Below are 27908 nucleotides of genomic sequence, written 5' to 3' on the forward strand. Positions count from 1 at the left end.
GGCGCATTGAAGCTATTCTGGTGGCTCGTAGTGGCCCAACACCTGACCAAGACTTCCTGCATGACTTACTTCATGTTGGTTTTTCCCTTCAATTTGCCACGCATCTGTGTGTGTGTGTGTGTGTGCGAGTATACATATATATTTTTTAACAAATAGAATTTAAACCATACTAGCAGGAATGCAACACCAACCATTTTACATGGCATGCATATTAAGGTATATTAAAATGTATTTTTATATCAGAGGTTTATGGCCTCAAGTACTTTTTGTCTATTTTGAAAACCTTGGTTGTAGTGTATGAAATTGTATTCATCAATTACCCCCACCGTCCCATCTGAAACAAGTCAGTAAAACAACAGGCCTACATGTACTAATTTTTCTACTAAAATTTATTCCTCAAATTCAGCAACACATCTCAATCAGAAAACAAAATAACACTGGCATATTTTAAAATTGATGTCCACAATTATTTATTTTTTTATCTTTGTGTTGCTTGCCCCCAAAAATATTTTTATCAGCTTCATTTTAATAAATTAATGCATCTGTTATGGAGCAGGATTTCTGGAGAGTTGCTTCCTTTTAAGATTGATATACACACTGTAAGATATGTATAATGGTACATATGCTTTCAAAATACAATAAATATTCTTTAAAATAAAAAGAAAACCATAAATATGGTGACACGTTAAAAAATAAAAGGGTCCAATGCAAGTTTTTAAAATGGAAAAGAATAGTTTATATCTGTCCAGTCCACAGACACAAACCTGTAAGACGCATTATTCTTAGGATTCATATAAATAAGTCTGGGTGTTTAATATACAGTACAAACTAAAGAAAAAAAAATACAAATGTGAAAGGCTGAGGAACAAATCCTTGTTCAAGTTAGATTTGGCGCCACTTCAACCTGCTGCAAAACATTGAGCTCTAGCGATAATGGAAAAAATATATAAGTAAAATTCAATACTAAACAACCTAGAGTTTTACAATTTTATGAACTGACAAATTATGGCAGAAAGCATCACAGTCTTATTCTGTCCATTTCTTTTTAAGCATGGCTATGGCTAAGCACTGTGGTTGACCAAATTGGGTATTATTGGAATATTTGAACTGCAGACCCAGGATTTTCTGAAAGTTTTTTTTTTTTTAACCATAGAAAACCTAATAATTTCTCCTTGAAAAATATCTTCAATTGGAATTGTGCTGCTATATATATATCCCACACTTCAGCTGAATATTACATTGCAGTTCCTAAGTAGAACCTGGGAAAATAAGTTTTTCAGAAACATTGCCAGACTGGAAGGGTTTTCAGTTTAGCTAGTGTGCTGCAATCCTTTCTGAGGGGAACACACATCTCAAAGTTTTTCATTCACAGCAGTCCTGCTTTACACACAAGTGTCGCCACATGTTTGGAATATTACCACCTATTCCAAGTACTATAATTCACCATTATAACCCTATGTATATCTTCCACCTTCCCATAATGCACCACTTCTTTGGGCACACATTCCCAGGTATTCACTCCCTGAAGATGCCATGTTTTTTAAAAATGTATTACTACACTTCAGGTATTCCTGTTAGGTAGAGTATATGCCGGTAGCTTTTTCGGTGCAAAAGACAGGTGTAAATCCAGGGAAGAAGACTGAGAAATGCTTCAACTGACTGAGAAAACAAAGTGAATCAGCTGCCTCCAACCACTGTTGAAAATGTATCGCACATACAAACAGTTTTTCCATTTGTTTATGCCAAACACACTAAACACAGGAAACAAATGTTCATGTCACCACAAGGTCTGCAAACATAAAGGTAGGTAAAGGAAACACTGAACATGCATAGATTCAGCCTCATCTAAGCTGCACATGCATTAATTTAAGCTTATCTAAGGAAAGGCATACAAGTCAGATGTAAAGGAACAGACTATGGAGGAAACGGCTGAAAGAGGAAGGAGACTGAAGTCTTTCTCATGGCGGTGAAAGTTGCCTCACAAGCACCGATACCTGGATTTTAAAATTGACCCATTTGTGCCGACCAATGCGTTTTTGCTCATCCAGCCAAGTGTGCAGTGCATGCTGATCAGGAAAACACATTTCCAAGCAGCAAACCCTTAAACCCCTGGCCATCCTTCAAAACCCACAACTTTCACCCCATGGAATATAGCATCACCATACAACATCAAATGAGAAACATGAAAGGGAGAAACAGCTGGAGGAAATGACACTGAACCCCAACATGGAGGCAAATTCAAATACTTAATGCTCAAAAAGGGAGGAAACGCAAACAGTGCATAAGAATCAAACAAGGAACGGAACCACATTAATCACATACACAGTCATCACAGTTCTAATACAGGTTTATGACAAACTGGAACAATTAGGGGGGGGTTAGGCTTAGGGGGGGAAGCTGTGTTTAACTGAATGGGTTCTATCAGGGCAGTTCAAGCCAAAAAAAAACGAAACTTTACAGACAACTGTTGCTGCCACTATACATCAAAGTAAAATGAGAAGCAGTCACAGACGAGGGAACTAGAGCAGATCTCATGCAGGAAGACAGATGGGGGTTCCGGGGAGGGCCATGTGCGTGGGCGGGCCTACTTTACCCTGCAGCCCCTCACAGTCCATGTGTTTGTGCAACAAGTTGAGGAGCGACACTTGTCTTAAGCTACATATCTTATTACTTTAAATATTGATAAGGCACCCGATTTATATAATCTGTACTCTTCTTCTGATTGCAAAGCAGTGTGTAATACAAAACAAGAGGAGTGTATTCCTCAGCAGCACCGCACCCGGGCTTCAGCACCCGTTTGCGCTCTCTCTCAAATATACACACGCGCGCGCACGCACGCACACACACACGTCACACAGTAAGCATACATGGCGAACGCACGCGCATCCGAAGTGAGTTTAAATACCATCACCACCTTTTTCTTTTTGCATCTTCCTACTGAAGCTTAACAAAAGCAAAGCCAGGATTGATCTGTTCTTCACCAACCCACCCCTCCCCCCCACACCCATAAAAGTAATTTTTCAAATGCAGTAATTTAAAGTCACAAAAAAGTAATTTGCCAGTCCAACAATAGCCTGGTCAAGCTCCAATTGATGACGTGTTTGTGATAGCAGTCTATTTTAATGCACAAACATTTTTATTTTAAAAGCAGTGTTCTGGTACGTTTGGTGGGTGTTGGCAGGGGCTCCTGGGTACGCTTTAGGGAAGGTCTTGACACGGTACCCGCCGATGTTACGGTCTCCATCTTCCTCTGAGACCGTGTCAGTACCTGGTCTTGAGAGGGTGAAAGCATAGCCTCGGGTCTCTGCAGCTGCAAAGTCTCGCTCTCCAGCACTTTATTTCTCAGGGCCGTTTTCACCTGTAATTTTGAGTCCCTGGCTTTCGGCGGCACAGATTTTACAATCCCGTGCTTTTGCTCTCTAGTAACCTTGCTTGCCCTGGTTGGAACTGCAACTCTGCGTTTGAGTCCTGAAGCAGGTAGAGAACTAGCAGAAGGTTTCCTTGGTCTGGAAGCAGCCGATGATGCCCTCTTCGGTGTCTTGCGGCCTTTTTTACACAAAATTTGTAATGATTTTCTGCTGCTGCTCTTGGTTCCTTTCTCCTTGACAGCCTTCTTCAAAGTGTCTCTTTTACTGGAAGGAGGGGAATTAACTTTCACATTTTTGCTTGCAGTGGATAGCTCCTTTCCACCATTTTCTCCAGCAGGGACAATCTTTTTTCCATGGTCTGGCAATGCTTTTGGTTTGGAGATGAGCTTTGGGGATAGCAGAGGTTTGATACAGGTACTTTTGAGGTCTTCTACAGCGATCTCTTTAGGCTTGAGTGCATGCTGCTGAACATGTAGCTTCTCTCTAATATTGGAATACTTTCGAAGAATCCGGGCACTGGCAGGACTCTTTATGGCAACAGCAGCCTTCTGGCTTTCTGCAGCTTGTACTTCCAGCTTATGAGGATTACTGTAGGGTTTGGTGGAGATTCGGGTGGCAGAGGTCAGCTCTTTGACCTTGTCCTTCGCTTTGCTACAAGGGACCTCCTGCTCCAAAGCTTTTGCAATGAGCTTTTGGTTCTTAGCATTGCTTTTCACAGGGGACGCCACAGCAAATTTCTTTAGGTGCTTTTTCAAGCGCTCGGCTTGCAGGCTTGAATAGACTCCATGGGTAGAGCCGGCTGTGGCCGAGGAACTGTGAAAGCAGAGTTGAGTCTCAGACGGGAGGCGGGTGTTCACCTTCTTGACAATCACAAGGGATTTCGTCTCTGTTGTCTGTAGAAACCATCGGCAAATGCTGGTCAGGTCAAATGTCTTCATGAACAGCATCTGCACAGGAGAGTACTTCTGCTGATCCAAAGGCTTTGGCTTGCGAACTCTACGCTTGCTCTTCCAGATCTCTTTCAAGCGGTCTGCTCTGTTTTTGGGCCGCTGTGCTGGCTGTCCTTCTTTGTCCAGTTGGACCCAACCTCTCTGCATCTTATCATACTTGGTGTTCAGGCTCATTATTTGTGGCTGGTTTTCCTCCCCTCTTAGTGCTTCGAGAAACTTTGGTGGATTTGGCATAGAGAGGTTAAGCTTCTGCAGTCCGAAAGGATCAAGGTCCCTTTTCTGGGGCTGTGAAAGGGAAGCTTTCTCTGCTCTGGTTTTAATGTCAGGGTCTGCCTGATCCTGTTCACTCTCCACCTTTGTGTCAGCAGCTACCAGTGTAGCACACCTCTGAGATCTGAGGACCAGCTTCTTGTGCTTCATGAGAGTTGCAAACCTCATGGGTTTAGAAGACATTCCACCCCTGCTTCTCTCCCTCGTCAAGGGAATTTTCCTACACGTGCCTGAAGTGTTTTCTACAGACATGCTGCAATCACTAGGAATGCTGCTTTCCACAGAAGTGGCTTTTGCTGGCTTTTCCTTCAAGTAGGCTTGTTGGTTAGGTATCGTCAGGCCAACCATCTCTGTACTAGAGCCAGCTGCAGCAGCAGGCGCTGCTTTACTGCTTGGACTTCCCTCCTCATTCCCCAGTTGTTTGGCCAACATGGCCTTGTGTCTTGTTTGCACCATATTATCCACTACTTGTGTATGGGATTGAACTTCAGAAGATAGCTGAGGTTTATCGACAGGCATCTCTTCAGTGCACTGCAGTACGGCATCACGCGAAGTGACGAATGCTGGTTGTTTTATGGATCTAAGGGGGCGTGCGTGTCCAAACATTTTAAGTTGGTTAACTGGAGAGTCTTGGACCTGAGGCAGATGGGGTGTTACCGGATTAGTCTTGGAAACCTTTGTTGGTTCTGAGCTGATTGGCTGTGGCCTCCGCCGTAAACACCGGTCAGATGGAGCAATGTCTCGGCTACTGACCCGTTTTGGAACTGTAATTTCAGGGGGGATGACAGCAACCTCCGCTTGACTGCCTTCATTTTCAGGATGCTTCGATTGCTTTATCTCCATAGACAATTCTTTCACAGCTTCTACTCCAACAATCTCACCCACTGCATCTCCCATGCTTTCCTCTGGCACCATGCTATTTGTTGTCCTGGAAACAGGATCAACACTAATTGTTTCCTGCTCCTCTAAGTTCTCTTTTTCAACATGCTCTGCTTCAATCACTGTGAGGGTCTCTTTCTCAGCATGCATTGATAATTCCTGATCCTTCGATAATTCCTGTTCCTCAGCCAAAGGAGCTTCAGGACCTTGATCCTGTTCGCTTAGGTCACTGCTGGTCCTAGTGCACTCTGACTTAACAGAGTCCTCTGTGGCCAAAATGGGAGATGTTGGCCTTGGACTTGACTGAAGCTCACTGGAACAATTTTCGGCCTCACCCTCTGAGGCAATTTCCTCACCTGCTGCTAAATCAAGATCTGGTAAATCACTCGGTGGCAGCACTGTCTGCATAACTTCAGGTTGACCATCATTACTATTCACAATCTCTTCTGCTGGTGACTTCTGCTGCTGCTGCCCATCTGTCGACATCTCTATGGTTTGTTGGTTAACAGAAGATGAGAGAACATGCGGATGTGGGGTTGTCTTCTCTCTGAAAGGAGGCTGGCCAGTCTGACTGGTTTCAACTATCAAGTCTGCCTCTCTGACCGATGCCACATCATCTCCAGCTATATCCTTCTCCACGGGTTGCTCCGAGGTTGCGTTTGGACCAAATGCTTCCCCACAGCCTCCAGCAAAGGGTATATCGACAGGGGGAACACTCTCTGGCTTAGAAAGCGCCTGTTTTGGGGTAACGGATGTGCTGGTCTCCAGCACTGGAGCAGGAGCATTGCCCTTGTTGTTGGTGCCAGGTTTCCCAGCCAGTGTACGGACAGTTTTCAGCTCACAGATTTCTTCATTATATGCATAGCCTCTTGTACTCTTACGAGCATTATGGCGAGTGTTCATGCGATTTGGAGGCTGAAGCTCACACTCAGTTATAGGTTTGCTGATGTACACAATGTCACAATGACTGTCTGGGTCATTTATTATCTGGCAGACAGGATGCCTGGGCCTAGGATAAGTCCCTCTGCTGCTTTTCCGAGCCGTCCTGGGGGAGGCTGGAGCTGATGGTTTTGTGGCGTTCTTAGCAGGGCAAGGACTGGCGAACAAATCTTTGGTAATTCCAGACAAGGCTCTTTGCTCGGTGTGGTAGGGATGATCACGACTTCCAATAGGCAGACTGAGTTCTTCAAGACTTAGTTCATCCCTGACTGGATGCAAGATAGTTTCAGGATTGCACTGCCGCTCATCTAAAGTGCCAACAGGAGTATGACAGGAGCTAGCAAGCATTTGATATTTCTTCGCTTCAGTCAGACTACTAGAGCTTGTACTTTTCCTTGCCAACAACAGCAGGTTATCTTGCTGTATGTTCTCCCTTTCACTGGTGCTGTTCCCAGGTGTCACTTTACGCAGGTCCACAGGATCAGACAGTTTCAGTGGCATACAACTCTCACAAGGGGTGTCTGTGCGACCTGCATTCTCAGGGGTCAGCTGTTGGACAGGTGAATTGTTGGTGTTTGGTAGATTGGCCATTTCTAGAGAGTGGCTCACACTTCTTGCAGAAGAGGTGGTGACTGCAGTAGCTGTTTCTCCAGATGGGCAATCAGTATTTTCCTGCTGGGGGCCTGGGCTACAGTCTGCTTCTGCAGTTACCTCAAGGGTTGCTTTTGAGGCAGATGGCCCTGGACAACAGGAGGAGCCCACAGCCTTGACCTCAGTTTGCAGGAACCCCAAAGCATCAACGATCTGCCGTTGGTGGTGGAGACACAGCTTAGCCATGAACTGCTCCAGCGTGGAGGTTGACTGGAGATCTTGCACTTTCGCCAGGTTCCGGTCCAGAGACTCACTGAAAGACATCAATGAAGCAGGGACATAAAACTGAGTTCAACAGAAAACAGGCACTTACCACACTACAAAAATGACCAATATTAATATTATAAGTTGTCTTGGGCACAAAATTAGATATCAATTTTATTTACAATTTGTTACAGTATCCTATTTTGAAACCCCAAAGCAATCCTCAATAAATATATAATGAACTTACATATGAAAAACACCTGACAATAGCCAAATTTACAAATATCACCCAGTACTCCATGACATTACAAGCAGGGAAAAAGAACTATGACCTGCCTGATACTCAGGACACAATGATGTTCATTTAAAAATCTAATTTAATTCTGGTTCTCCCTCCAAATGACTCATTTCTATTATTTTTAGCATAACAGGAAACACATCTCATACTGTTGTGGTGTTCTCCCAATTCACAGAAAGTAGAATATGTTTTAACAACTAGAGTTTCACAATTCTGAAAGTTGACATGATTTAGAATTTATTCATTTTTAACTTGAGGATCCCGTTGATAATGGAAAGAAACACAGGATTTTAAAATATTTTCACAACAAAATTTATTAGAAGAATAGTGGTTCTGAACAATGATTCTGGCATCCAGTGAATACTACCTTAGACAATGCTACAGCAGAAATGTTGTGAACGTAGCATTTTCCCCCCAAAATAGAATACAACAACCAGCCGTCTTATTCATGCACCAATATAAAATTAATAAGCGGTGCCTGACAATCAATGCAAAATAAAGATGAGAAGACCACAGATATGATTTGTTTAAAAATTAAGAGCAAACTCATATTTATTAGTCCAGTTGTAGGCCAGATTCAAAAAGGAAACAAATAGTGCAATCTAACAAACCAAGTATTGTAATTCAGGGCACTACTACTGACATTGATCACATCCTAGAGTAAAAAACATAGTACAATAACGAAACATGTAATTACAGTACAAGAAGATATGAAATAAAACGTGTGACACTGTAAACTGTATATACTGAAATGAGGTCAATTCATATTTTGGAGTGCCTGCTTTCTGAGCATCAGGACTGAATATAGAGGTTAGGGAATTGATTTCTTAGAATTCTTCACCTGACTTGATGAGAGGTATGATAAAAGACAAACACACACACACACACACACACAAATATTAGTTGCAAAATAATCCAGTCAAGACCAAGCACATTCATCCTTTTCATTAAAAAAGGTCTACATTTCCATTCTCTGTCCCCTGTATTGCAACTATCCCCAACGCACCACAACTATATAATGGAAATAAGGCTAAGGAAGGAGAGTATCTTACTTCCCCGAAAATTTTAAGCAGTTACAATTACCTGGGCCAAGACTTTTAAAGACGAGAATCTTCAAGGGAGGGTCTAATAATGTATTTTAACGGAATCACTCTTCCAATTTATATTCATATAAAATTCATTTTATTTTTACAAAATTCACCAAAAAGGTACTGTAGCTACTGTTACTGATATAATTTTAAAAAACAACAGATCTTATAAATGAGCACAAGGCAGGACGGAGCAAGATACCAAATCTGAATACATCCTCTAAAATACCTCTCAACATTGCCATGTGATTAAAGACCAAAATTACCAAGTAGAAGCCCCCCATGCATGAAATCAAACTCTTAATCAAAACATTAATAAAAGCTTAAAATTTTTAACTTTCATCCCCCTAGCTAAAAAAGTCTGTCAAACATGATGATTAGCAAAAGATACAGGCCCAATCAAGAGTTTGTCTCTCATCAAGGTATCTTAATAGACCCTCCCCCAAGAGACTCACAATGAGAGTAGACTGCAATTTATTGACAAGATGCCCAGAGAACAGGACCCAAAATAATCTGTTCAGCATTAGTAAAGTCATAGAATGCCATTATATTATGCATCTGAGGCACCATGTGCTGGAGTTTTAATGCAGCTTTAAAAACACCATTTGGCTGAAATATTTACCTGAACAGAGTTTTACAAAAATGACATTCATTGTTATTTTCAAACAAAAGAGACAAAATAGCGGAATTCCTGTAAGATGTTCTGGCTCCATCTAAAGCAAAGGTAAAAGTGGGTGCATTATGTACATCTGAGTTTACCAAGATCCGTTTCCTATGTATAGAAGCCTAGCTACACCCTTGCCCCTTTTTCAGCATTTGCATGAACATTTTGAGCCATCTCAATATTCTGTGGAAACCTCCATGAAGAAAGAATGAAAGCAAGAGAAAACACAAACCCTTGCGTTCTGAAGTGTCTGCTCCATTTTTGTTTCAATTTTCTGCTAGGCTTCAGAATCTCGAGCAAGTACCTTAACTGACTGAGAGCACTGTGTACATTGTCCCTGAGGGTTGTCATCTGCCTTTTTTCCTGAACAGTGGAAACTGTAGTTACTTCACCCTTCACGCCCCCCCCCCCCCCCACCCCAAATGGCTGAAATAGGAATAACAACAAGCAGAATAATTTCAAGAGACAAATGTGAGGAACAAATATTTAGGACACAAGTGCACATGTGCACAAACACATATGGTTATTTACATTATACCTGCGGAATAAAACTTATCAAACATTAAGAAACAACAGTACCAGTACTATACACTATACAAGACTCTTCATAATGCCTGGCTACTGCAGATTTCAAGTTGAAGCTCGTCTATGTGACAGGACTTGGTCTAGCCTAACCCTCAGTGTCTTCAATTCCTCATAAACCTCAAACAGCTTTTATCAATTCAATTTCCAAAACTTCTCATCCCAACACTTGCCTGCATGCAGAAATACCTATGTCTACTGTTATTTCACATATACACAAAAGGAAATTTCAACCATTGACAGCAGCCTCAGTAATTTAAGACTTTCCTAAAAGTCAAAATGTTTGACTACTTAAACCCCCCCACAAAGAAAGTCTCAGGTGTTATTTACATTCTGCCTGAAAAAGACATGGAATTGGCAGTGCCTTCTAGGAACGTACTATACTGTACAGCAACCCTTTATATCTTTTCCATCAATATACTGCCAACACAGTTTCAATGTACAACTAATCAAACTGGTGGGCCTTCGGGTTATTGCCTTCCCTCCATTGCTACCTGCTAACCAACCAACAAAGTCATATTAAACACAGACAAACTCAAAGAGACAAACTCAACAGGCTATGGGTGACTGGTTGGGGGGTGAGGGGTCTAATATTACAATTTCTGTTCCCTGAATTATGACACCATCTCTTCCACAAGATAAGTACAGCAATTAGTATTTAATAATGCATTTGTGTATTACATGCGTGTGCACGTGTGTATGTACATATCTATATTTATTTACATTTTCTTTTTTACATTAATTGATGTAAATTCAGTGTTTAGTACTCTACACTCTCTGTCACTTCACCAACAAGTCCAGTGATGCTGTTGACTCCTGATGTTAAAATAATACATTTAACCAGATAGAGAACTAAAAGGAACACAGTGAGAAACTCTAAAATGTATCTGCACAAAATTGCAAGGGAAAAACTGCTTGATAAACAAGGGCTACAGTTCAGTCACCTAAACATCAAGCTTAATCGCCAGCATACATTACCAGTGCGCTACACTGGAGACCCAGTTATGCATCTCCCTTTCACAGTGTAGCTTTATAGCTACTGCACTATAAACAAAAGTCAAAGTTACCTATTAACAAAAAACCAATAACCTGAACAGACCAAGTGCTACAGGGCAGACAAGCAATGTGCACTATAACATGTGCAAGAGACTGTCAGCAACTAGTGTTATAACTTAAAATAAAAATAAAAAATTTTTTTTTTACCGTGGCCATTGCTACAAGTTGTACTCAATAATATAACCAAGGCTGATCCACAATGACAGGAATGAGATGTATTTGGTAAATTCAGGCTTTCATAAATTCCCATGCTTTGTCTGAGGTATACTGTGTTTGTCAAGTTTTAAGGAAAAGTGCAGACTCTTTGCACAAGACACAAAAGGCACTTCTGTGCCAGATAATCAAAAACTGAAATCGTCACTTAAACTGTACAAACATTGTTCAGTTTAAGCTTCATAGCAGGCTAAAGATGAGAGATGAGGAACCAGTTCCTTTTTTTCTTCCAACAAAATATTTCATGCCAATGCTCCAATTCACTTTGCATAATAGCAATCAAAACACAGGAACCTTTTTTATTCCAATAACTGAATTGAACACTGGCCTGAAAAGGAAAATTCACAAAGGATGTCTTATGCAAGTGTCATGGCAGTTCACAAAGAGCTCCCTTCACATAATTGTGTTCATACAATCTTTGCTGTTTGTAAAGCACTGAACGAGCCCACAAGATGAATGATATGCAATTGGTTTAGTTATTGAGGAACAGCCTTTTGTACACAAAGTTAGCATTGAGCTTTTAAGTACGGTTAATATCTTTGGCCAGAATCCAAAGGCAAAAATTCAGGGCTTTTGGCAGGACCCCTCGAGCACATTTCACGTTCAAAAACATGAAATGTTTCACCCTAAACAACATTTGACTCTGAACACAATTTCTTCGACTGCACAATTGCTAGCGAGAGGCTCTTCTACATCCCTGGCCAGAGGAATCCAGAAAAAAACATCAGGATGTGCTTAAATATTAATAAAACGTCCTCCCCTGTTGTATCGAATTGACAGAAGTTTCCAAAAACACAACAATTTCACAATTTAAAAACCAACTGCACACCAAAGTGAAATGAGGAAAGAATGCATAACAGTCTTTGTTAAATCTAGTTCAGTTTTAGACATAAATAAAGATCACTTCACAAACCCATCATGGTGGAGATTTGAGGGTTCAGGAACTGTATTCAAAATTAATGCTCATCCACAGAGAACCTAAACCTACAGAAAGATTAATAAACCGAAAGGCATGTGGCTGTCAAAAAAAGCACAAAAATAGATTGAAAAAGAAAAACTACTACCGTTTTGGGATTAATAAAAGTGATTGGAACTCAGCCATCAGTACATATACCAAAACTCAGAAATCTTCACGTACCCACCCATATTCCCTAAACTAATCTGACATGAAACAACATTAGCAAGCAAACCTTCAAAATATTAAGCTTCTAGCGGGAGTGCATGACATTTTAACATTGCCTTCAGCAACAGAATTTCCACTCTGCCAAGTGAACTGAATTTCAGCGGTCTCTCTCTTTAAAGGCAGACTTGGGGATATGATGTCAGACACAGCAAACGAAGCAAAGACTGTGTAGTGAGCAACGATGACTGAGTCACACCTGTTTCACAGTGCTCCTTTGTCTGACAGGGCAGCACCATTCAAGTGTGAAACTTTACTCTCTTCTTTTCTATACTGTCTTGAGCATCCACATGTATTATCAGAAGTAAAAAACAAAAACAAAAAAAGCCTGGCTGTGAGGCAGGTTATAGCAAACTACCGCATGAGGGGAAAAAAACAAAATAAAATATAGCTAGTTTTATGTATACTGTAGTAGCACTAAGAAGCTAATAGAGTCATTCAGGGGGGATTATCAGCAGAACATTGTCAACTGAAAAGGGAACCATTTTATTTTCTGGTAAAAGTTATGTTGGTATGATTTTATCATTTTAGCAAATAAATTATCTTCTAAGTCTAATAAACATCATTTTAATTTCCAGCAAGCCATAGTTTCTTTTACTCAATTTACAATGAAAACAACTAGGTAATGAGTGAATTTAAGTTATTGCCCTGGAAAGAATCTGTATTGCACACAATGAGCACAACATAAAACATATAAAATAATTGCGCCATGTCCAACATCTATCGCAAAACGCGACCTGCTGTATTCCCAACAGGGTATTCTCGGAGTGCAGCCTCTCAGTTTTTAAACAAAATCTGGTGTCACCTAGCTGGTTTCGGTGCTACGTCATATCCCAGGGTCCACTGTTAATATACAGGCTTACAAATCTGTAGTTCTTCAGTACTCAGCTTAGTCCACAGCAACTGACACTTACAAAAAAGACAGCTCATGAATAAAACATGTTTTGCAATGGGAAAAAAAACAATCAAAACTGGCTTTTATTTCTCTCCCCAACCTGCCCTGAATTTTCTTTACTAGTTAACTGACTGGGCTGGATCACAATAATATTCATAATGATATTAACAAGAAATATTTTTTCAAGAATGGCCTTGCACACAGTTAAAAACACACACACACACAGAGAAAATGCAAGCATTAAGCAAAAACGTAATAAGCACAAACTAGCATGCAGAATGCAATTAGTAGATTACAGCCACTCCAGGAGCCAAACATGGGTTTCTTGACCCAGGTCAGAGAACAGTCAAGACTAATAATGTAGAATGCTGAAATTATGATATTCACAAACAACTGCAACACAACAGGACATATTCATTAAGGCAGACTGAGGAGCATAAACACACAAGCCTCAGAAAGCAGTACAACCTTTTCTCTGGCCAACCAAGAACACATATCCCCACTTGTTTTGCGGAACAATAAACCAACAGTTCTTTTCTTCCTCTCTGACACTAGATACCCAAGAAAGATTTATGACCTGATAAAGAAACAATAATCCTGCTAGTGGAGCAGACTCAGGTAGCAAAAACTAAATTTGAAGTCTCTTCTTGAATAAACCAACCAAGGCCCATTTAGCATTTGGGGTGGAAAGTTAACCAAGCCTGTGGTAGTTTATCCACCCCCCCCCCCCCCCCCCCCCCCCAACAAAAAAAAAAAAAACCAAAACAAACATGCATGATTGTCATGGCAACAGCCCTCAGTGATAAGTACTGAATTTAATCTGAATCCAGGTAACCAGCAGTTCCCTTGTTTTCCCATTTTTTTTAAAAATGGTTCTCATCATGGGGAAAATTCAAGCCAAATACAGGTATTTCTTTCTTTATATAGCCAAATGGTTCCAATAATTTTCATTCGAATTAGCATTAATAAAGCTCACTGACTTCCAAAAACTCAGAGAACTTTTCCCCCACAGCCTTCAACTGCAAGATGCAAGTCATCATTAATAAATTCAACATGACATTAATTTTACCAAAAGTTTCCTCATTTATAATGTTGGACATAAACTATAATTAGTCTCTTGGAGTTGTCATACCTTTTCCTGACAGTTTTGTCCTTTACAGTACCATCTAGTTTTCACATGAGAATAAACTATACTTGTTATAGTTATATTTAAAATAAGATATGACAAAACTTGTTTGCATTTCATTCATCCTAAAAGTGCTATCACATGAATGCAAAATCATGTACTTCTAACATCAGAACTACTGATATTTCAAACTCAAATTCATGCCATAAAGGAGAAGTATACCCATTCTGAATGCATGACCAGAATTGCTGGACCAAAACCATTGACAGTTGTGTGTACTTTTACAAACAGAATGGCTTATGGTGTGCCTTGCCTTTAAATATTACTGCTTGCAGGTAAAGGGCAATAGAGGAAATAGTTCATTTCACCTTTGATTTCACATACATAACTACGTTAAAAGGAGGCTGATCTTTTGAGGATGCAACCCTACACACAAAAAGTACAGCAATAGAGTTCTAAAAAAATATATATAAAAACAAAAATACCAGTGCTGTGCATTCATTCCACATAAAATGTTCTGGTGTCTTGGTCAGTCTTAAATTATGCACATATTTTAACAATTACTGTGTGAAATAAAGATTCAGTAGCTCACAACTCGCATATCAGTCTTCACAGTTCGCAAGACTTATATGCCAGACTCTCCAATGTCTGGTTAACCTGTTCTAAAATCAGTTAGCAGGTCTTGATTAAAATTATACATTACCCCCCCACACAAATCCCTGATGTGATGTGCCCACTCCATATGGTCATAACTTTTTCTGGCTTTTTAGAACTGCTCAAATTGCATTCAAAATACATGGGTTTGTTTAAAGTAGGAGAACTCTTCAATTCTCCATTTAAAACTGCAAAAACACCTTCGTATAGAGTACAATCTAATACTCAGTGTCCTGATGTTCCTGTCAAAGGAAAACACCCCATGTCAATAGAGGTAACAAGCCATTGGGTCAAAATACAAACAATGAAACTAAAGTTAAGCTGTCACAATGTGTTAAAATTAAATGCCTGCAGCGCAACACCAGTAGGATATTAGATAAAAAGCTAAACAAATTACTTACGAAGAGCTCCAATTTTTCTGCAACATGGCATGAGACAAAATTCTCTAAAAAAAGTCAAGAATTAACATCAACACCTGTCCTACTACTTAATTTGTGGTACTTATCGGTCCTGAATAAAAACAGTAATGGCAAACGTGCTTCATCCTGAACTTAAGCCAACTTCTACAAACTAATCCCTTCCGCTGTCTTGTTTTTGTTTTAAATTAATTTCGCCTTCTAGGGGAAAATAATTCTAACAGTTTTCTCTCATTGCATAATGTGAATGTACCCAAATGAGTAGGGCAATTATATTTGCCAGCCAGACATAGTAAACTCTCCCAAAACATGGTGAACTGACATTGAGAAGAAACTACATTTCCCACTGCATCTTTGCTTTAGAGGATCTACAATGAGATACGAATAAGAGGCACGGAAAGGAGCATTTTTCAGAGATCTGAGGTATACACTTGGTTGTGCAATGGCAAGTTTACATACAACATACACATTTTCAGTAAAAAAAAAAAAAGTAGTTAAAATCTGGGATTTGCGTTCTCTAACCAACGCATATTGCCCTCCTGTAGTGTGTCCTGAGATAGGCGCCAGTTTGAGCCAGAGAGTGTAAAAAACTGAAGATCAGGAAAGCTTTGCTTTAAGCAGGAGTGTGAGAATGATGAATTGACTTTCATCATTACATTCATGGCTAATGCAAAAGTTTATGTCTGGGAGTTTCCAGACAGTATTCTTGCAATTTGGTAGGAGCAATCAAAAAAGGAGGTCATTGTTGTGGACAAGTGGTACAGTTAGCAAATAATTACGAGGAGACATAACATGCATACTTGTGAAAAAACAAAAAGGTTCAGTCGTGGGCTTGAAGACACATGCATATTCTGCTGCTTTTTGCTGCTTCGATTGATATTTACCCTAAGACAATACAGATTAACATTTTTGAAGTGTGAATTTGCAAAGCAATGACAAGGAAAGCATTAATCCTCACATCTTAAAGGTCTAGTTTGAGACCACGACATACCAATTTGCTTTGCGGATGATCACCCATCCCGTTGGAAAGAGTAGATGATCATTGCATCAATCAACTCAGTTAACCAATCATTTCAGGGCATGGATGCACATATATCAAGTCAATACGACAGAACAAAACTGCAGTCATATGGTCACAGATTTCTGTATGGCTGTCCACTGCAAAAGCATTGTAGAAATACCTGAATTGTGCAGAAATATTTTTGTATAGTTCAGAGCAATGTGGTACATGCCCAATGCTTAAGACAAGCATGGCATATCCCTGTTTTTGTATTGAACAGAAAAATTGTAACACTAATATTTTCTGTGTTTCTGTGTACATTTTCTGTAATGCATGAAAACACGCATATATATACACATATATATAAACATATATTTTAGGTAAATCAAAATGGAGACTATGAGCACTGAATATGGAGTAGCAGTAAGTGCAGTATTTTCTGACGTGTGAAACCAATTCATGTCTACATTTCTAAGTACATAAACTATGTCCCCCCCCAAGAAATGTCCCTAAAGTCTAACTGGTCTACATTGCACTGGTTCATGCCATTTAGCAATAATAATAATAATAATAACAACAATAATTTGCAGTTCACAGAATGTGCAATCATGTAGATAGCATATACCGTTTTTAAAAGTATTTGTCACTTCAGTCATTTGCTACTGCATTATGATTAGGTGTTAAGCAAGTGCATTAAAAAGGAGTTTAAAATAAGTGCTATACACATTAGTGAGTCAAGGAACATAGTCCTGAGTAGGACATTATCAAGCCATGTAAACCTATAGGAAATGTGTTAAATGCAGGCTACACAATAAGAACACCCGCTGAGCAAAAAAGTAAAGACCCAACAGAGCAAACAGAATGCATTAAAAAGACCTCCCAGGATTACCTAAACAAGGGACCTCTACCCTCACCTATGTAATACGATTCAAAGATCCTGGCCATATTGAAATTGACAACTTAAGTTACTGGTGTATTGGCTGCATGCTAGAGAAGTAATTACGTTTGGATCAGAGCTGCAACCGTTGATTTTTTTGGGAACAATGGTTACTTTTTTCTTTTAAAAGTGCTACTATAATACATTATCTTTTAGTTTTATTTTTTCCCCACTAACCAACCCTTTACCCCAACCGCACCCCCCCCCAAAAAAGAAGCACTATTTGCATTAGAAGTCGCAATGGATTTGAGTGTCTGCTAAATAATAATAACAATTATTATTATTATCATCACCATCATTACTGCTCAGAGATGGCTCTCAGCTCCCCTGAGTTGAAAAGCAAAATGATCCATTTTGGGTCAGTAGTTAAGGTTCTGTAGTTGAAAATCCACCCACCCCCCTGAGTGTGGTTCAAAATTGCACCTACTGTTAAATCAAGCATTTAAACTCCATTTCCCCATGGAGAAGATTAAGATTGTGACACAGACCATGACTGCGTTTGTGTGAATTTGATCCACGTGTCATTCCAACTAACGGGAAACTGCAGAGAAATAAATATCAGGTAGACCTTAAGTGCAGAGTGCTGCGACTGCAGCAGAGTAAGAGGTAACCAGGTCTATGCTGAACCCTCAGGCTGTGTGGGAAGCAGAGGGGAGAAATGTGCTGTGCAAACAGGAAACAAAGATGTCTTGATAAGCAAAAAATAAAAAATAAAAAGAATAAACAATGTCAATCCCTGAATGAAATTTTGCACACTTGTCAGCAGTGTGTGGATATAGGCATGGCCGGCATTGGATCCTTGATGAGAATGAGGAATTGATCCAGCTTTAAAAAAGGTGTTACTGAAGTTGATTAGGAAATATTAGGCTTCCAAACAGTCATCTGTGAAGGGGGGGGGGGCAGAGGGTGTATTAATCCACGTTAAATAGTTTTAACTCTCCCAGTACTTTTGAAATAGAAAAATCTTCACCCGTCGCACAGACAGACCATGACCAATAGTACATCAAGTCCAGATTCACATGAGACAAATCTCAGGAGAGCGTGGGGGGTTGGGATGAGGGGTCACCTTGTGAGGAGAGGGCCTGCTTTGCTTTAGAAACAAACAAAAAAAAATTAAATAGTGGTACCACTTGATGTGTGGCTTAAACGCATTTGTTTTTACAATATAAAAATGTACATACAGTGGCAAGAAATCACTGTAAGAAGGGAAAAAATTCTTCAGTTCCTACATTTGTGCACTGCAATGTAAAAATTGGCACAAATGAGAATCAGTTGTTTTTTTTACGCCCTTTACTCATCTTTCGAAATGCTCTCCCCTTGACTGGCCCCCTCCTCTGCAGGGACAGGAGTGGTGCGGGTTTGAGGTTCAGCCGTGGCGTCTGGCTCTTCCGCCTTTACGGGCTTCATCTTTTTCTTTGGGGGGTTTTTCAGTGTCCCGAGGCGCTCCTTCACTTTGTACTCCAGTGTGCTGTGCGGGATGCCGTATATGGTCTGCGCCTTGGAGACACTCATTTTTCCATCCATCACCATAGCGATCGCTTCCTCCAGGATCTCAGTGTTGTATTGGCGGTAACGGCCCCTCTTCTTCCGTGGCTGCTTCAAGCTGGGGTCCCCGTCCGGGTCAGAGGTCACATACTGGTGCCCGGAGGTGGACTGGTCGATGGGGCCCCAGAAGTCAGGCCCCGGGTCCAGGACGGCTCCTGTGGAGCTCCTTCGGCTGTGTTTCGGAAGGATGGAGCGCACCTTCTTGCTGAGCACATTCTCCAAGAGCGGGCTGACTGTCAGCGCACCGTATCCATAGATGTCCGAGGCATGCGAGCCCCCAGACAGATCCATGCCTCTCACCTGGGGGATCTTCAGGTCCACAGGGGGCGAGTGCCTGTGTCCAGGTTCCTTTGGGGGCTTGGCCTGAGTGGATCCCTTCTGGCAGGAGGCAGAACTTTCAAGGTCCTTCAAGTCACTGAATCCAGCACTGGGTTTGAGCCTCAAGAGGCCATCAAATTTGGGCCTCCAGGAGCCATCTTCGGACAAGACGGGGTGCTGTATGTGGTTTAGGAGCCTTGCGGACAGGGACATGGGCGGTTGCTGCTGCTGCTGCTGGTTTCGGCTCAGCAGCTCCTTAGTGATCTGCAGTGAGCGAGTAAGGGGAGGCTTAAGGGGGGTGGAGCGGCCGAATCTCTCCCTCATTCCATCCGACAGCCCATCCTCATCGCCATCTTGAAAGTTGCGGTCAGCTCCTGCGGCAGGACGCCTGATTGGATGGAAGGAAATCGGTGTAAGCAGGGCTTGCACAGGCTTTACAGGGAAGGATGGGTTGGGTTGGGGAGGGGAGGATGTGGCCACTCCTTTATTAAAAGACCTTGCTTGGGTAACATCACTTTCTTTTCCATGTTTTAAAAATGTAAAAAATTAAAAATTTGCTTAAAAGCAACTTAGAAATGAAAGTCATTCAAGTTATTTGGAATAATTTTATTTGTTTTGTTTTTTTTTTGTTTTTTTACAATATGGGTGTCAAAGTCAACAAAAAGGAACAAAAAACACAAATGCTCAAGGTGGAGAAATCAAGTCGTAGGAAAGGAGAAAATAAAGCAAAGAAATATTTAACACACTTGCCAGTCTCATGGAGAGGGGGATGTGTTTCATTGTGCAAAAAGGAAAGCATTGCATGAAATTTCTGAAAATAGCATTTAATCGTGTCCTATGAATTATGAATTATGCTTATTGCCAAAGTAGAACACCTCTTATCTTGTGACGTTACCACTTAACAAGTACAGCAATAAAAGAGTAAGCCAAATGATGTAGGATCATTTAAAATTAGAGCTTGCTTACACACTGAAACATACACATATCATTCAGAATGACTGCATCAATCGCAAAGTAAAATTACCTACTGCTGCAAGGTATCAAGAGTGTACCAGGCTGCAAAGCATACACCCATTCCATGCCAAAAGTACACATCCATCATACATATTAATTTCACCTGCAGTGAGACAGTGGTTCCTTAAATGGTCAAACCTCTTTTTGCTCCATCAGGTTGACAGAAAGGAACAGGTAACAGAGGATTTGAATCTCATCACTATTCTGGCCAATCTTCAAGCTGAGGGTGTGGGTGGGTTGGCCACTCCCACCAAAAGTTGAGTCTGAGATTTTCTTCCACCTGGCTCTGACCAGAGGACTATGATCACAAAGGACAACTAAACTGGTTCCTGGCATACAGTGTTGGGTGACCTATTCTCCACAGGCTTGGCACAATAGGACTGCTGGGCGGACTTGTGGATTTGAATTTATGTGAAAGGGCTCAACTATCAAAGACTTTTTGGGTCGAATTATGTCAGCAGAACAAGGGGGATGAGACGGAAATTAGTTAATGGTAATTCTGCACTCACGTCAAGACATTTTTTAAAGAGAATTGTCAATGTGAGGAACAGCTTTGCCAGGGCATGCAGTAGAGGCAGAGACGTCTGGCATGTTAAAATGCAAGACTTGATGCAGTGTAGGATATTTTGCCGGTGAACAAAAAAACCTACATGGGCTGAATGGCCTGTTCGCATGTTGCATTCTTACGATCAAACAGACATAGCTACTTTACAGGAAAGAATGTGTGTTTGAATCAGCTGCTGTCATCCATAATGACAACCACAGACATGAAATGTAATATTGTTTAATAACAGGGAATCATATGGTGCCCCACAAGGACCATCACTCCTCAAAAACAAAAGCAAAAGCAAAAACAAAAACAAAAGCAATCAAGAAACTATGTAAATTTCAAAACATACAAAAAGCTAAAGCAAAGGACATGAGTTTTGAAATTTGCATCGTTTCCTGATTTGGAGAGCATTTCCCTTTGTTTTCTGAAGAGCAATCGTCTCTGTGGGCCACCGTAGAATCGTGACTGGTACTTCCTCCAAATAACAGACAAGTTACCTACACACTCAGTAGTCACCTCACCTCATTTGGGTCTGCTTTGAGTAAATTCAAAGAATGACCAAAGCTATAAAATAAAATAAAAACTCCAAAGACATGCTTTTGTTCTGCTGATACAAACAGTTCACCAGGAATGGACTGGATCTAGGTAAGACTTGAACTACCCATTAAATAAACACACATAGCATTTTCTAAAATCATAAAATACTCAAATGTACATCAGTTGCAACTCAAAGGAGAAGGGTCCGTCATGCTCCTGATGCACGAATGCGCTCTACATTTTACAACACACGTTATTGGGAGAGTAGGTTCTTAGTCTATCTAATACCTTGGCACTCACAAGAAAGCAGAAGAAAGGTATTTTGATTTCAAAACTCAGTCTCACAAACGCACTGCTCAAAGCATGCTTTGCTGCATTTAACAAAATGACCACACGTATGAAATAAATAAATAAAAACTGTAATAAAAGCTGCCATATAGTACATTGCCATTTTCAGGTTTTCTTCTGCTGTAGAACATAAGTAAATAAAGCCAGGAAAAGAATGATCATTGAAATAACAATAACATAACGTAAATCCTTAAATCATTTTACTTGTAGGGTGAAAATCAATCAGAATTAATGTTTCAGGATCATTATAATTAAAAATAGTTCCAATAAACTGTCCAATGATAAAATTTATTTTTTACAAATTAGTGTGGGGCTTTGAATAAGACCTAACCATTTCTGTACAATACCAAAGAACGCATTCATTTTAGATGACCTGAACTGGTTTCAAGTTTGACATGAGTACCTTGATTAATTCATTACAAATCTCTGCTTAGATTTCTGCCTGAAACACCATTATCACAATAAAATACAATGCACAAAATCAAACTGTTAATAAGACTTAATATACAACATAAAAATTGACTCACAGTTAAAGAGGCAGATAATTTACCGTAGAGAATGTAGTGTGTACTCTGTATTAGAGGCATGGGGAGGCTGGATGGAGAAAAAAACAAAAAGCGAAAAAGGAGAATGGCTCCACTTACCCCTTCATGGGCGTTGCTGGGCAGCCCTGAGATTTTCTGTGCGACAGGCTGCCTGTGGCACGACTCTTCTTGAGTGAAAGGTCCAGTACACCATCTGCACAGGGAAAACCATCAACCGCATCACAACCCCTTCAGACGTTTCCAAAACGCGTCTCACGGTCATCATCTAACACTGGTTGCCAGCACAACTGAAAGACCGGCTAATACCTACATTGCATCACTTTAAAACTACTTTAAACTGCAGTTGAAATGAGCGGAGTGTGGGGCAGATGAGAGAGTGTGTGTGTGTGTGTGTGTGGGGCAGGTGAGAAATGTGAGAGAGTGAGTGTGAGTGTGTGTGGGGCAGGTGAGAAAGTAAGTGTGTGCGGGGCAGGTGAAAGAGTGAGTGTGTGCGGGGCAGGTGAGAGGGAGAGAGAGTGTGTGCGGGGCAGGTGAGAGGGAGAGAGAGAGTGTGTGTGGGGCAGGTGAGAGTAGCGCTGGTGATGCAGCAGTATAGCAGTACAGTGGGCCTACCTTGCTCACAGGGCTCCACCTCAGGCTTCTTGACTGTGAGGTCCAGTGGGGAGTCCTGGTCCGCCATGAGCAGCTTGCTGAGAACGGGATTCTGTGCAGAGGCAGCGGATACAGGGCCAGCGAGGCCGAGAGACAGAGCCTTGGGCAGGCTTTGGTCCTTGGTGCCGTTGGGCTGGAGGGAGTCCTGAGAAGAGCTGCTTTTTGAGGTATATTCCGAGGCAAACTGCCGGATCATTCGTTGCATTATCTCCCGAGCCACTAGAGGAATGTGGGGGTCTGAGAAGCTAGGGATCTCTGAAAAGTGATCAAATTAAAACAAATATTTATGTATGAAAGCGGTATTTTGATATCCACTAAAATAAAATGACAAATATGAAGGAAAATTGTTCTCATATTTGAGTCTTCTATTCAATGAAGCTAGCCCTGCGCCCCCCCCCCCGCCCCGCCCCGCCCCCCCCCCCCCCATTTAAAAAAAAAAAAAACTGATTGTTTAAACCGTTTCCCGTGGCCGCTAAATTCTATAAAGAGCTTCAGCATTGTTTAAGCACACAATATTCTACAGGAATGCTTTAGGATTAGGCTACACTGCCCGGAAGAAAGAAAGAACAATATTTGCAAAAAGACATCAAAGTTCTTATTGAAATCTTATACAGACACTGCTGTCAGGTCTAAAGATTTATTTATTTTTTTTAATTCTTAAAAAAAAAAACACTGAAATTTGACTGGTACCAAACATTAGTGAAGCCATACTGGGGTTTACCACTCATCTGTAAGACATACCTTTTCTGCAAAAGACAGCATTGAGGAACTCCTCTGCTTGCTTCTCAAGCTTGTTAATTTTGGACTGCTCCTGACTGCAGAGAGTTTGTTCTCCTCCTCCCAAAGCCTGGTTGCTTAAGCCAGTTAAGTGTTCCTAAGATAAAGGCAATAGGAAATCATTCGATCTATGGACCCGAAAAAACCAATAAAGCCATTGTTTGGTTTAGGGTTCAACATCAGAAATAAGAAAATGTGCACTTGCAGGAATGGTACAGAGATAAAATTGCACTTGAATGTTGGGGGGTTTGACATTCTGAAGTCATGAGCAGTAGTCCAAGACTACAGATGTGATGTTTTTTTTTTTTAATGTGGCCTGAAAGGTGAACCAGCATAACCAACAGTGAACTGTTCAAACGTACCTGGGGCATCTCTGGCTAGAGGGGCCACTTGTATTTTAATAATCACTAAAGAATTTCAATCAATCAATCAATCAACCCAAAATAATAGGATGAAAGAAAAATAATGCTAATAATAAGTAATAAGTCAGTATCCACACAGACCCTCCTCCTGAGCAGTCTTGCTTTAATACATTTTCATGCATTGCCAAATAATTATATTTCACACTCCTCTGAAATAAACCATTTATGAAGAGCTAAGGTTTAATTCAAAGAAATTTAATTATGTCATCATATTAATCACTATCCAATCCTATTACTTATGGGGGGAGACCCAATTTATTCATGAATGAAATGGCTAAATGAATATGGAGAACGCTGGCCACCATCGAGGGGCTAGATCATTGCAATTAATTGCATAGATCAATTTGTCCATCTTGGCCCAGGTCTGGAAGGCTTGCATAGCAGTGATGATGAAGGATTCAATTGTTTCTGTCCTTATACAGCCACAAAATATGTGGACTTGTCACACAATGTGCTCAAAGAATAAAAATATCAAGTGTTCTCAAAAAAAATCAAGTGTGGTATGTGAACAAACATTCCAGAATCAAGAATTGTGTCTTTATGATTGGTTCAATTCTGCTCATTTCCTTCAGGAAGGACGCCCAAGGCAATTCTCAACAACAACAAACAAGATCGGGGTTCAGAGTTCTAGCATGATGCGATGACAGGCCACCAAATGTGGCTATATGCCCACAAGAGTAGCAGAATGAGTTGCCTGGTTGGGCCAATTAATTGTCCAACAATTATTACAGAAAATATCTTCTATTAGCAAATGCAGATGCAGTATGATTAGCATAATTTTGTAAGAAAACTAATTGCCAAAGGGAAGCATACATTTTTTGCAGGTTTTTGTTATTCTTTTTAAATTAAGAGTTAGACAAATCAAGGAGATATAGCTAATGTCACCTCTTCACCATTAGGACAAAGCTTTAGCCTCTACCCATAATATGCTAGGGCCAGAGCATCTGCTGCACTCTCATTAATAAATCATTCATAAATCATTATCTCTTCATCTGATATCTTGTCATTTCCTTTTTAATAAAGGGACAAGTGAGCAGTGGAGCACTGTGGGATGAGAGTCAGGGCCTTCAAAGCAATAACAAGCCTCCCCCCCCACCCCCCCACACACAAGTGAGCTCAACCGCTCTACCATATACAAGCACACTGCACAAGTAAGCAGGGTAGATTACTCAACACAACAAGGCTTATTCTGATGGAACGCCTAAGCATTTACAGCAGCCACGCTGGCCCACAAAATGCTGCATCTTTATAGAACTTTCTAGAATGCAATTTGTCTTCTCTTGAAAAGGGGACTCGCATTAAATCCAATCTCCTACCTAGTCACCTGTCTGAACAACTGTTACTGGCGCACACACGTAATAACAGCAAACAGGAGTAGCTGAGTAGGTGACCCGGGGATGTTCTAATCACTAGACAAAAAAATTTGATTGGCTAATGCAATGTCACTTTTTGTCTGAATCGAATACAAAATCAGAGTGGAGTCAAGCAGTCATTGCTAGCCCTCAATGGGCTGAGAAAGAGTGGAAATTCCTTGCGACACACCTTCTAAAATCACAGTTTTTAACTAACAATAGTTGAATAACATGAAAAGGAACCTATTTAAATTGTCTTACAAAAATGAGCTATTTATGAACTCAAAAGTAAAATTAATAAACAGAAATCATATTTAAATCGTAAATTAACTATCATACATTTAATCTAGCAGAGAATAGCGATGGCCCTGTAGGTCCGCTAGTGCAAATGAACCATACACAAAGGTTAAATTAAAATAACCGCTTTACAAACAGTGCTGTTAATGAATGACAGAGTTGAATGAGTTATTGAATGACAGAGCAAGCAGTGCTGTTATTGAATGACAGAGCTGTATGACAAAATACGACAACAAAACATGATTTCTCAAACTATGCATCTTGACAACATACATACATAAAATCTTCAAGCAGTGCAACTACAGATTGACAAAAAAAGAATGAAAAACAAAGAACGAATCGCGCCTGTAATATAAAAACTTTAGAAGAGAAAGTTACTTGAAAATGATAATGCTCATTTTCTTGAATTTTTTTATCCGTTTTAAGAAATCTGCTCTGCAATTTAATGTGGGTGGGTCGGACTTTCCCATGGCTTGCAGAAAAACACAGCAGTTGGTAACAGACGGCCAACAATAGCTGTATGAAGCAGTAGTTAAACCAGTACGGAGGGCAGGTCAAGGAGCACCTGATCAATAATGCTAACATGAACATTGACTCAGATTATGAAGCTGCACCTGCAATAAATGTGGTTGTCGGCAGAGGGGAAAAAGTCATTGGAACCGTGTGAAATGTGATTTTTATCCTAGTTTTGTTCAGTTGGCAACATTTAAACATTTGAAAACTTTGTACATCACAAGCATCCAAGGCAGATGAATGTCATAGTAGGGTTATACCACAGTTTTCTATTTAAAAGCAGTTATCTTTAAAGTACATTATATTCCTAATAAACATGGTTTTATTAGGCATTTCAAGCTTCAAAGCTTTCGTCCTGGGCCACCAAAAGCTAGTGGGGGGATGTTTTTTCAAAAATGTATATTATATGTATCTTAAAATACTTGTTTACTAACATCTCACATAGTGAAAAATAGAAACTCAAATTATATAAATAAAATGTATATTTAAAAAAAGACTACCTTCACTTTCTCTCGTCTCAAGCAGCAGAAAATACAACTTTCATCAAACGACCAATCAGAGACATCTTCGGGCTCACAATCTGTGGACCCAGAAGAAAATGAACAATTTATGGGGATATTAAACACACGTTACTTAAACACATGGTCAATAACAAGCTTAAATTAGGGATGTAGTTTTTCAAAAATTCCCTAATTAAAAGGACATGGATTTTCTGACCCCAAATTCCTCCGGGGGCATTAATATTTGGCTTTACTGCCGAATCTGCTGCTATAAGCTGTCATAGGGAGCAAAGTCTCTTGAGAAGTGTGTGTTTATGAAATACCCAAGTTACCCATTTAGAATGTAAGGTTCTGGTCTTCAAGAGACCATCACAATGCAGCCAGATGTAGGCTATAAAAAAAATGAAACACATGACAAAAATAAAAAATTGGAACAATTTCAATATTTATTGAAGGGTTACATTGTTTAATGACCAGAATTAAGGAAAAATATAGCTTTTAGTGAAGGGTCAACACATTCTACAGGAATAGCGGGAGGGATTACTATTTGGAATTGCAATGTGCCTGGAAATTAATTTAATTTGTCACTCAACACTTAGGGTACAATATTAACTAATTAATTAATCAATCTCAATGTACTTAAATTATTTTTATGCATTCACTCAAAGAATGCTCGCACCATCCTTTTGTCACTGGTATTAATTCTGCCTTAAACATTCTAAATTTTATTTCTCAGTTCTGTCTGGACCTATAGGCAAAAACAGTGTAGGTCAAGGATATCGCAAAAGAATCCACTTAATTGCATAACGGATTATCGCATAATTAGGGTATTTACGTAGAATTTCCAAACCATTTCCTATTGTACTGAGATCAGATATTTGCATAAACCACAATCACATATTTTCAGGATATTTTCATGGAATTGTATCCAACTAAACTGCATAATGATCTACGCTCACAAAACAAAACAATGTGTCATTTAACACACCTCTATAGGTCTAGTTAGGGACAACACATTGTGTTACTTTCAACAATGTTAAAAAGTACAGATAAATTGTATATTTGCAACACTAAATTGTAACTTTGACACAAAGTGTATAAATAAATGTTAAAAAGCAGGTGTGGCATAAATAAAGCAACAATTGCCCTAGTTCATTTTGCATGACTAA

General features: G+C 40.1%; 1 protein-coding gene across 5 annotated transcripts in view; it reads right to left on the minus strand.

Annotated features, from left to right (window-relative positions):
• Positions 1-366: 366 nt before the first annotated feature.
• Positions 367-27908, minus strand: part of LOC118218453 (ligand-dependent corepressor-like) — a 37434-nt gene continuing 9892 nt past the window's right edge. For 2 of the 5 annotated variants that reach the window (XM_035401107.1, XM_035401105.1), the window contains exons 3-6: positions 23620-23752; positions 22840-23133; positions 22327-22420; positions 367-7310 (exon numbers count right to left, since the gene is read on the minus strand). In XM_035401107.1, coding sequence (XP_035256998.1) covers positions 3137-7310; positions 22327-22420; positions 22840-23133; positions 23620-23752 — 4695 coding nt within the window. In that variant the 3' untranslated portion in view covers positions 367-3136. Of the gene's footprint in view, positions 7311-14009; positions 19622-22326; positions 22421-22839; positions 23134-23619; positions 23753-26739; positions 26820-27071; positions 27131-27908 lie in introns of those variants that run through there. The other 3 variants (XM_035401104.1, XM_035401103.1, XM_035401108.1) reach the window with 3 other exon arrangements.

The sequence above is a fragment of the Anguilla anguilla genome, chromosome 18 (genome assembly GCF_013347855.1).
Source record: "Anguilla anguilla isolate fAngAng1 chromosome 18, fAngAng1.pri, whole genome shotgun sequence".
NCBI classification, from domain to species: Eukaryota; Metazoa; Chordata; class Actinopteri; order Anguilliformes; family Anguillidae; genus Anguilla; species Anguilla anguilla.